The 12,034-nt window shown below is 43.3% G+C and overlaps 1 protein-coding gene across 2 annotated transcripts in view; it reads right to left on the reverse strand.

The window, feature by feature from the left end:
* Window positions 1–12,034, reverse strand: part of nnt (nicotinamide nucleotide transhydrogenase) — a 114,427-nt gene that overhangs the window by 90,249 nt on the left and 12,144 nt on the right. For both annotated transcript variants that reach the window (XM_080743120.1, XM_080743119.1), the window contains exons 8-11: window positions 10,116–10,249; window positions 8,120–8,311; window positions 7,418–7,571; window positions 4,906–5,067 (exon numbers count right to left, since the gene is read on the reverse strand). In XM_080743120.1, the coding sequence (XP_080599246.1) occupies window positions 4,906–5,067; window positions 7,418–7,571; window positions 8,120–8,311; window positions 10,116–10,249 (642 nt within the window). The remainder of the gene's footprint in view (window positions 1–4,905; window positions 5,068–7,417; window positions 7,572–8,119; window positions 8,312–10,115; window positions 10,250–12,034) is intronic.

Below are 12,034 nucleotides of genomic sequence, written 5' to 3' on the forward strand. Positions count from 1 at the left end.
ATCTTTGTTATCTCTATGACAAGGCCCACCTACGAGGTCTACAGAAAGATAAGTGGCCATTGGCCAACACTGAATCAGTCCCTCTCAAGTAGATTAAAGCATTTCCATCAGACAGTAGATATAGATTTCAATGGATACAAAGCCAGTGGCTAAAAGGTATTCAAGACAACCCACCTGTGACGATGACTACCAGTTGTAACCCTATGATACTCCCCATAGAAAATAAAACTGTCCCTCAACTCAACCCCCAAATTCCAACGGGATTCCCTAATGTCTGTTCCGCGTGTGTGACCGTGTGCATGCACCTGTGTGTCTTTATGACGCCTGGCACAACAACTATGGAATTCCACTGGCTTCAGTCTTTCCGTGACCGCAGTCGGTCGGTGGCAAAACCAAAAAGGACGTGCCAAGATATGCAGGGCAAATGACCTGGGCACGGAGGCGAGGTGGAAGAACAGAGATGTCCCGTAAACAGAGCGCAGAACCCCTCAAATTAATCTTTAACCGGTTTTAATATTAAATGCCTGCCGCTGCCCAGTCTCTTTAATGTCCTGTTGTACTTTCTGTTGATGTCTTACTTTTTGAACGTTTTCTTTCCACTCTGCAAACGGGAATTCTCCCAGACTTGAACCTAATAAAACATCCTATAATAATGCCTTTGTTAAGTGCCCTCGTCAACTTCAATGAATCTGAGGACTTGACAACGGCGTGCGGACAATGACTGGCGAGAAGACGAGAAGTGGTAATGAAGTGAACGGAGTGGCGACGGAGCCAGAAAGAAGAGGGTGAAGAGAAAAGGAGAAAACACAGCGGTGTAAAAAAAGCTGACTGTGATAGTTAGTCGTCACAATTCCAACTTTATATCTCAGAATAATATGGGTTCTTTCTGACAATCTTGAGTTATACCACTTTGTCTCTCCAGTGGTTAAGTCGGTAAGCCAGCTCTGTGGATACAAAAGGTCCCTGGTTCCAGTCCCAGGGTGTCCAGATCAGATTTGCCAAGTACATGGCATGTTTTTGGTGGCTAGGGCTCACTAGAGAGGCCGTCTGGTGATCAGAAAGCCAACGGTTCGCCTCCAGTCCGGGCCCACCCATGTGGACGTGTCAAAGAATCCCTGAGCAAGAAGACACTTAACCCATTTAAGCCCGAGGCCCATTCTACAAATGTCCTTCTAAGGTTTTTGGGGAAAAGCGTACAGTATGTTTCTATGATCAGTGGTGCTCAAACTTTTTTCCTAATGTCACGGACGCCCAAAATGATATGATTTTGGCCGCCAACCCCAATCTCAAAATATTCTGTTCCAGGGACCCCCCCCAGAAGCAAATATTTGAGTTGAAAGATTTCACTTTAACACTTTCCAAGCCACGGGGAGCCCCTTAATATTAAAACCGTACTATATCGGACTTCCTAGGGGGAAGTCCGATATAGCCGCTCGTCTTTTCCCGTACTTTCCCGTATTTACCGAAATAAATGATTTTCATCCGAAAATCGGCGATCGTCTAACCTTCCCTAGTCACCACTCGTGTGACTCGATAGCTCATGGCTGGTCTGACATGAAGCAGAAGTGATGTCATGGCCCTTTCCTTCTCCAAGGCACCTTCCCCCATTCGGTTACTGTCTGTACACGAGTGCTTCTACTGCAGCCGTGCTGGGGGCTATGCTAGCGAAACTTTTCAGTTCTACTCTTGAGTCACACGTGGATTATTTGAGGGGACATTTACGTGAACGGATCGCGCACGCGAAACGCACAGGGACATGATACGTCAGCCGAATCTCCCACTCTAAGCCAATGCAGATTGAGTTTTTCACTGGGAACTGGGGTGAGTATACAACGGGGGATCGCGGTATGGTAATGGGGGATGAAGACCACGTGATATAGCGCTGGATGTCTGGTAAAATGAATGCGGTTCAGATCATAATATAATAATAGAAATTTCACGGCTAATCTACCAACAACCATTCTATTTCGGACGGCAAAGAGTTAAAGATTTCACTCTGTGCCATCTGAGCAGCCATCAGCTCGGTGAGGCTAAATAAAACCTCACATTTCAGACAGAGAGGGGAAACAGAAGGGCATGCAACACACAGGTGGACTCAAAGTGGGGATGTCACCATTATAAAGTCCACACGCTAGCCTTATAAACCACATTAACCCGGGTGTCGCTATGTTCGTACATTTTCTAAATGTTTCAAACATTTTCAAATTCTTCTTCTATGTTCTTTAGTTAACAAAAATATGCGAGCTTGTAAATTGCCTATTTCCGCTATCCATCATAGAAAGAAGTATAAAGAGCCTAAGTGGTTCAGGGGAAGTGAGAACTCCATGGGACTGTTCTACTACTGGGCAGCGGGCACCACAACACATTGTTCTGATGTCTAGCTGTGTGCATGTGCACGTGTGTGTGAGTGTGTGCGTGCGTGTGTGTAAGTGTGAGCGTGTGTGTGTGCTTTAGTTAACTAGGCAGAGCGCTACCCCTAAGTGCCAAAGATCACAGACTGCATGTTACTTCCGACTCCTATGTGCTTTTAAGGGTGATCAAAGCCCTGGGAACACACACATCCATGCCACACACGCACTTAGGTCTGTAACCCCTTAACCCCTAGGTGTTAATAAGGAGGTAAGGAAGAGGACACGGCCCTCTGCGCGTTACAATGACTGACATGTCCAAATACCGCCTGCACGCACAGTCACGTCCTCGCGGAAACTCCAAAGAGAGCAAAACGGAACCAAATGGTCACACGAGGAGTTCACAGTTTGACCACATTAACCCTGGTGTCAGCAACTTTTCAAAGATGTTAATCTTCTTTAAAATAGCAAAAGAATTACGTAGATCAGCACAAAAATCAGCTATTTTCTCCATTTGTTTACTGTGTATGGAAATAGAGCTATAGACATGCTGTACTGACACCACGTTTGGTTATTTGAACATCGATTTTGATAACAGATCTAATGTGAATCATGTTGTCAGAGGTGAAATGTATGTATATAATGTGTAGTGTAATTATCAGGGTATCCTCATTTTGGTATCGGTAACAGGCGTCATCAATTAGTTCCGTACACGGACAGAATGGAATCATTTGGTTCCATTTGTACTGTACACTCTCAGAGTTATATACCTGTTATGGTAATTCAGGGCTAGCTCTTTTAGTGTTTCTGGTAATATTATTGTCCGCTCAATTGCACGTCCATGGCAAACAATATTGTTTTACAAAAAAGTCCACCAAAAGATGACCTCTGATCGGCAATATTGGCAACAAAAAAAAAAAAAAAAAGCAATATCAGTGTTGAACCAATTTTTTTTTTCTTTTGGGATAATAGACACTGCAGATTCAATCGATGATTTCTTGGGGAGCTTTCAAAAGGGTCAACAAAATGTTGAGTAAAGTAAATAAATCAGGTAATAAGACTTTTTAGAAGTCCACATCCAGAATCACTGTTACTATATAACAGGGTGTAAGGTAGACCCTACTGTAATGGGCGCTTTGACCATACAATTAATCGTTAATTGCATATCGGCCAAAATGTCGATGTCGTGCATCCGTAATCATTATTATCTTGCAAAAAAATAAATAAATATGGTAGTAGGCCTGTCACAATTATTACATAATCATAATTACTTTGTCATAATCGTTTCTATGTTGAAAAATGTTTATATATTTTCAAACATTTTCAAAAATAGTGATTATTTCCACTATAAATGTTCTTTTTTAAAGTATAAAGTTGTCAAATATGTCAGTACAGGTAATTTCTTTGTATATTTAGGTTATGTGTCATATCTGCCATGTGCAACTTCAAAGCCTACAAGAAGCCAAACAGAAATGTAATTGTCAACGACAAAAACACAAGTCGTTAACTCATTGCATGCCAGGCCCGATAGTCCCGAGATTATTTCAATGTCTTTCCCCGCCAGGCCCGATAATCCCGAGAAGAAAAAAAAAAAAAAAAAAATTCAAAACTTTTTTTTTCAATAAAATGTTGGACCCCAAAAACTTTAGTAGGCATGATAGCAATCGCGAAATTGCATGTTTAACCCCCATAGCAACCCCATCTTTCAAACATGGCAGCCATCTTTGTTTACCTTTTAGGAAAACATAATGGCTGCTATCTCATGAATGCCTGAACGGATTTCCATTCAGATTTTTTTGTTTGAAAGCTGTGAGCAATGTGCAGACACGTGGTGCATTATCTAGGCATGGGTGTGCATGATCCGTGCACTATGAATTACATGGAAGTCTATGGAGACAGAGGCAGGGGAGAGTACGAAGGTATTGTTAAATGGCGGGGAATGTGTTAATTGCAATTATTTGAGTGACAATTAATCGTCATGTCAAATGTCATAATCGTGACAGACAGCCCTACTTGCAGGGGCGTCAATTGGGTATGGCAGGGGTATGCAGCTGCCATACCCTGGGTCCAAGGGGGAAAATAAAAGTTACTTTTAAATATAAATCCATGAATGTCTCTTTGTCTATCTGTGCTGTTGTTAAATTACAGTAAAATTTAACTACAAATGCAAAATGTAACAAAATGATCACTTTAACAAGGCATTATAATTATATTCTCCACACTTGTATTCTCCCCATCTTGACAAAATGTTATATTCCCAGGTTCCGCAGGTCAGCTGCAATTCATTATTGTTAATTGTGGCACGTTTTATTTACTAACATGCCAAGTTTAGCTGCACTTGAACAACCGTTCCAGGCTGCCATATCCAGCCCAAGAAACCGTAGAAATGGGGTAAAATATAAAATATCATGCCTATAAATGTATCATGCCTGTTGCGTGCAAGACACCAGACATGTTGCCATACCTTAGCTTTTTCTGAACTGACGCCACTGCCTACTTGGCAGTGTCATCAACAACAACTTGGCAGTGTAGTCGACAGAAAAACACCAGGGCTCACCTGAGATGGCGTTGGTGACGGACATGAGGGGCGAGTGCAGGGCGGGGGTCACCCCCCACACGGTGTGGTAGCCCACGATGGTCGCCAGGCCAAAGGTGGTGACCATCTGGGTGAAGGCGGCGTTGGGTGCCGCGATGCCCAGGCCCAGCAGAGTGGTAAGACCTGTGGTAACACAGCAACTAGATTACCACCACACTCACACACAGGGTTATATTAGGCATGAAACAGTAAAAGCAGGGGTCTTCAACGTTTTCAGGCCAAGGACCCCTTAGTCGAGAGAGAGATGAAGCAGGGACCCCCACAACCCATAGATTCCATATAGTTTCATTGTTTGACGGCACAATCATCAGTGTATTTTGGATTCATGTCAATTTGTGTTTTCAGATATGTAACCACTTGAACCATCAATACTTAAAAAACTTGAACTTTCACTCTGTACTTAGTCTGCTCTTTTTACCCTCTACACCAAAGCTCTTTGTCGAAAATAGCCGATCTACAAGCTCACAACGCCTCGCAGCGCGAGGCGTTGTGAGCTTGTAGATCTGCTATTTTTGGCTAAAGTTCTCAGAATAAGGACGCTAGGGTTCAAGTTGTTAATATAAAAAAGGGAAAAAAAAGTTTCTATCACACAAAGATTTGGAGGACCCCCTGTAGTAACTCTGAGGACCCCCTAGGGGTCCCGGACCCCCTGTTGAAGACCCCTGAGTTAAAGGATATTTCTCTTTCAAAATAAATAAACGTTAAAAATATATATTTTTTAAAAAAAAGGAAAAATCACAGCCCGCTCACGCATTGGAAGGACATTCTAATGCGTGAGTAGGCCGTGATTTTTCCATAACCTTTTAATCTATTTTGTATATATTTTAATAAAATAAAATAAAATAAGTAAAAAAGTTTAAACAAAAAAACTTTTCATCAATTCAAAACAATTCCAACATTTTATTTGATAAAGAAAAAAGAAAAAAAGAAAATCCAATAATTTCCATTAATACATTTTATAAAAGTTTAACAAGTAGTGAAAATAGCCGAACTACTGTACAACCTCACAACGCGGCACAAAGCATCACGTTGTGAGCTTGTCGATCCACTATTTTCACTAGTTTGGGCAAACATCTAATATCACTTTTGGGTCTTGAACTAAAACCTTTGGGAGCCACTGGTTCTATACTGCACTGTACATATTTACGTACACATACTGTGTACATACTGTACACTAGTACTGTGTAATCTAACATGGTGATGGATAGTATGGTGTGGTTGCTTACTGGATAAAATAAATGTTTAGTGTAAAAAGCAGCTGGCTGGCAGTAAATACGTGGTGGGTCTGGGTAGGAAACCAGCATCACACCTAAACAATGTGTCCACCACATTAACCACCACACTGTGCCTGTACATTGAGGCGGGGGGCGTGGCATGCTTTGGAACCCACCCACTACAGCGCCACTTCAGACACACACGCAGCATGAGACCGTTTACAATGCACACTTCCTGACACTAACAGGGTGTCTGCGTGTGTGTGTGCGTGTGTGCGTGCGTGCGTGTGTGCATGTGTGCGTGCGTGCGTGTGCCTATAATCTACCTGTCTCGCTACTTGCCTCCGGTCTACATGCCAGCAGTGGTGAGAGAGAGAGAGAGACTTTGACTGGAATAGTCGTCTCTGCCCAACCAACAGGGAGGGCTGAGCTGAAACCTTGTTTAGTGACCTGACCTGACCTCAAACCCGTCGGTTTGATCTAGGTTTTATCCTTTATGTTTTATTGTTTTATCATATGAGACATCATTTATAACCTAAAGAAACTAGGTGAAGGTGTTTTCTGTGTATTTCTCCGTGCAATGTTGATTCCCGAAAAAGGTTGGGAAACAATGACGGTCATCCCCTAGGGGTCCAAGTCGTGGAGTTAGGGGTCTGTAAAAAAATAATGCTAATGATGGTTGATTGGGGTCCGAGAATGAATATCAGACTGGGGGATCTTTAAAGTAACAACGGCTGTGAATCCGCACTACCGCAGTGGGTAGCGCTGTCGCCTTTCAGCTATAATTTCCCGGGTTCGATTCCCATCGGGGACGCTGTGGGCGCTGGGGCCGTGTTCTCTCCTCCGCATCATCAGTGCCCACACACTGGGTGGGGTTGGCGAAAGGGCCTTTCTGTGCGGAGTTTGCATGTTCTCCCCGTGTCCCCTAGGGTAGGTACTATCACAAAAAAACATGCAGTAATCCTGGTCTCTATACTGCCTCCTGATGGCTCCTGATGGAGGGGAAAGGACCTTGTTGGAATAACGTGTTCCTTCCACGCGTTACGTCCTACGAGGGAAACTCCTCCCTGTCAGGTGATAAGCAGCCTGCTCACTCCTCATACATTGAAGGAAGCATGAGCTCAGTTCGGGGCTCTCCCCAGGTTGGCAGAGTGAGAGCATAGTGCCCAGGATTACAGCTTAGGCACCGGGTGAAAAATGGGTTACAAAATCATGGGATAAAAACTTTTAAAGAAAAGGGAATCAGCGTAATAACCGACCTCCAGTGTACATGCCAGCCTGGGTGAGTGTAGCGTTGAACGGAGAGATCTGAGCTGCCTTCTCCTTCGCTAGCTCCTGGACAGACTTGGGTTTAGCAGGGGCTGCGGTGGGGAGGTTATTGGGCTGGGGAGCAGGAAACAGATTCTTCCCATCCTGGAAGGCAGGGAGTACGGAGGGGGAAACAGAGGAGTAAATAATAAGTCATGAGAACAATAATTAGCATAAAAGAATTGCAATCGCTGACGCTGTCATAGGTCTGTCACAGGTATGCATACCACTGTGATTAGAAACGTACTGTATATCTACATGAAAAAATACAGGTAGGGCATTTGATTTAATAAATAGGCGATATTGTACATGTTCTGGACTAAATTAACATTTTGTATTAAAGAAAGAAAATAATCAATGTGGTTCTTGCATGGCTGTTGTGAAAGCCATGCAAATGTTGAATCCTAGCATCCCTATTTTGGGGGGAATAATCACCAAAAATAGCAGACCTACAAGCTCAGAACTCAGTGTCAAGTCCGGCGTGTTATATGAGCTTGTTATGAGCTTTTTGTTAGCTTTGGAGAAGAGATTTAGTGTAGAGGGATTAAAGAGCACACCAAGAACAGAAGCAAACTCATGTCCGGTCAACTAAGCATAGAGGATTCGAGTGGTTATTAAGCATGTGTCTATACCGGTAAAGAGAAGCCTCGTACCTGCATTACGATAGATCCCCTGATGACATGGTCCATGGTTCCGTAGTCGAACTCCTCCTTGACGTTGAAGTGAAAGTTCTCTGTGTCGGGGCTGATGGCCCTGATCAACTTGGTGATGTTGTTGGAGTACAGAGTACTGGACTGCGTGGGCAAACGGCTGGGCAGGTCCGTAAAACCAATATGGGTTACTCCCTACAGCAAATCGGAAAGAAAACTTACTTCATAAAAATGCATTATAGATAATGGTTTGACGTTAACTGTACTGTACCGTCATTTGACTACAAAAACTAAAAAGGACAAACATTAAACAATCCTAGGGATCTGTTGGACTACTACTACTGTACTATAGAATGCAATCTCAGTTTGATTCTACCAGGATTGGAGGAGGAGGCTAATTACACTCTTCTGCTCCACCAGCAGAACTCACCCTAATGAGAGAGCTATAGGTCATCATAGCCCATAAGTTGTTTGAAGCTGCACACAGATGGAAATATATGAACAGTTGAGATTAATCTATCTATTAATGTACAGTGTTTTAGCAGGGATACAAGAAAACCCCATACAAACATTTTGGCTAAAGACCCTCCTCCGTGTATTCTGTGTACACGTCAAAACAAAAAATATCTGGGCGTCCGGTGGTCAAAGCGTATACCACATAGGCACCGCCACATAGGCATGGTTGCCGCGGCGTCGCCGGTTCGATTCCCGATCCGGACGACGTTTACCGCATGTCACTCCCCATCTCTCTCCCCATTTCCTGTCAGTCTACTGGACCTCCCTTGGTCAATAAAAGCTAAAAAAATATATATATATATATATATATATATATATATATATATATATAAACATAACCTCACGTCAGGTTTTGCACACAATATTGAAAAGAGACGAGTACACACAAGGCAGCAATCACTGCCTTTATGCTTTAGCTATCAAAAAATATAAGATATACTAGCTCACAGCGTGGCACCGAGTGCTGCGCTGCAAGCTTGTAGATCTTCTAATTTGTTTAAACTAGCCCTTACCCGTTCAAAGATATGAGCTCCGAAATGATGTGCAGTGTGTGGGTTATGGGATGTGCACTGTGCACACAGTATATGAGGGATGGAAAGTAACTTTAACTGGTGCTTGCATGCTAATATGTAGGAGCATCAATGTAAGAAAAACCTGTTCCATTTAACAGCTACAGAGATACTGTGTACCGATCTGCATGATTTTTGGACAACATCTGTAACAGGGCCAGAACCCCCCCCCCCCCCCCCGCCCGCCCGCCCACCCGCCCACACACTCCCCCCCCCCCCGTGTGTGTGTGTGTGTGTGTGTGTGGGTTTGTGTGTGATTGTGCATGGCCTGAACAACAGCGCCCCTCCCTTAACATGTGTGGTCACAAAAGGTACTGTAGGCTAATATAGATACACCCTAAAAATGCGAATATACAGTATATGATTTGTGAAAGTGACAAACGGGCTTCACAGTTATGTCAGGTGTGTTCATATGCTGATGGTGATGCGATTTCAGATCAATTGCTCCAGCCACTGAGGAGAAACGCTGTTTCAGACAGACAGACAGACACTCACTCAGACAGACAGACAGACACTCACTCAGACATTCGCAAAATTATAGTATAGATGTGAAAATGTGTACAAGTGTTTGAATATATTGACCCGATTCCACAAATGTCTTCTAAATCAGTGGTTTTATGTCAAGGACCCACAACATCACATATATTTGGCCGCAGATCCCCATCTCAAAAATCAAAATATCTTGTTTCAGGGACCCCCAGAAGCAGAGATTTGAGTTACAAAGGATTGCTTTGAAAAATATATATTCAAAACAACTTGCAAAGTTTTCACGAGTTTTCAAAAATAGCAGATTTACAAGTATCTATATCTGCTATTTTTCAATAGCCAAAGTATAAAATAATGGGTTGAAGTGGGTTAAACAGCCACAATGCGTGTGTAGCTTGTGTATGCACTGTATGGGGGTGCGTTTGTACCTTGTGCACCGTCAACTCCCCGGGGGTGGTGGTCTCGATGTTCCCCCCGGCCTCGGCAGCCAGGTCCACCACCACCGAGCCGTCCTTCATGCTCTCGACCATGGGCGTGGTGATCAGGATGGGGGCCTTCACACCTGCATGGGTAACCAAGGAACAAACCCCAGGGTACTTATAGGTAGGCTGATGTTAAACCATAGCTCACGCAGTCCAATGCGTTGTGAGCTTGTAGATCAACTATTTTAGCAAAAGTTTGACAGATAAGAAAATTTAAGTACATTTACTTTGGTACTTTAAGTCAGTGGTTCTCAATCTGTGGGTCAGGACCCCCAGGGGAGTCCCCAAATGATTTTGAGGGGTCCTAAATTGATGAGCTTAATATGCAACACTGTTTTCTCTCTCAACAGTAAACAAACCAACATAAAGTTTTGTGTATAGGCTATATGCACATTTCTAAAGTGACAATTTAAGGACTTTGTAATACCTCTAAAATGACAAATTACGCATTGGCCAAATTGTCAAATAGTAGTCAGAAAGTGTTAGTAGTCAGAACCGTGTTGTACAAAATATAATGCCTTAACTCTTAGTGCTCGCCAGGGTGAGGTGGGGGGGGGGGGTCCCCAGTTGAAATATTATTAATTTGGGGGTCGCGGCCTGAAAAGGTTGAGAACCAGTGCTTTAAGTATATTTTGATGCCAATACTTGTGTGGTATTTCTCGTAAAGCATTGTGAGTATGTCTTCCACCACTGTACTGTACAGTACATCCTCCCTGTGCCTGCATGGCACATCTAATCCTAATTGATAGTCTGCCTTGGGGCAGTGTGCAAAAGCCACTCCCAAACCACAATCGGTGGAGCTGACCTTAAACGTACAGTAAAACATACCATAGTTAGCACCATGCCAGCTACCATAACAAAAACATGTGTGATTGGGTGCTGCGCAGGAGAACGTATATTTAGAAGCCCAAAATGTTATGGCAATGTCCTCTACACAGTGTACGACGTGTGTGAGATCTTTGCAGGCCTTTGTGTACACATGCAGCATCTATACAGTGCTGTACCGTATGCGCGTATAGTGTACTTGCCTGTGTCCTGTATTAAGTCCTATATCATTTGTCTTAAACAAAACAAATGGTGTTAACAACAGATCTGCTCAAAATGTGGTGCATCATGATGCGTTGTGAGCTTGTTGCGACCGTCAGGTCGTAAGTTACTATGAAAAGCTCCACTGGCTGTCTGTCTGTCTGTCAGTCAATCTGTCCATCACGTCACATCACGTCAAGTCAAGTCACGTCACACTTTTGCCCCTACTCTTATCTCTGGCACCGTTGGCCCTATCGATGCCACACTTTGCACACACACTCCTTGGGTGGCAAATCACGACCTCCGCCCCTGATTTCTCACATGGCCCTCTTCTAGCGCCATCATCAGGCCGATTTGAGCAAAACCCATTTTTGGACACTGCTCCTACAGAGTTGGGCCTAAATCACACAAAGCGGTACACGGTATCTCTAAAGTCATGTCATCAACATGGATCTGTCCCATTTCCCATATTTCCTCCTGATTGGCTACGATTGCCTTCTAAAGTTTGTGTATGCGACCTGACAGTTGCTTATCTCCCGAATAGGGAGTCTTACTGGATGATAATATACTATGTGTTCAACGTACAGTCACATTAAATTGTGATATCATCAAGCAAGTATCAAACGTCAGATGGGCTACGTTCCCCAAAAGGAAATGCATGTATTTAACCCATTAAAGCCGGGAAAGCATCTTGTGTCACTTTAGATTTTTTGCGCTGGTAATTCAAAAACACCAGATATATAAGCTCGCAGTGCGGCACAAATCTGTTATTTTTTAACACATTTTTTTGTTTGAGAAGTGTGAGAAGAACTACTGATTTTAGAAAGCATTCTAAAATC

This window comes from Nannobrachium achirus, assembly GCF_963921795.1.
Source record: "Nannobrachium achirus genome assembly, chromosome: 15".
NCBI lineage: Eukaryota > Metazoa > Chordata > Actinopteri > Myctophiformes > Myctophidae > Nannobrachium > Nannobrachium achirus.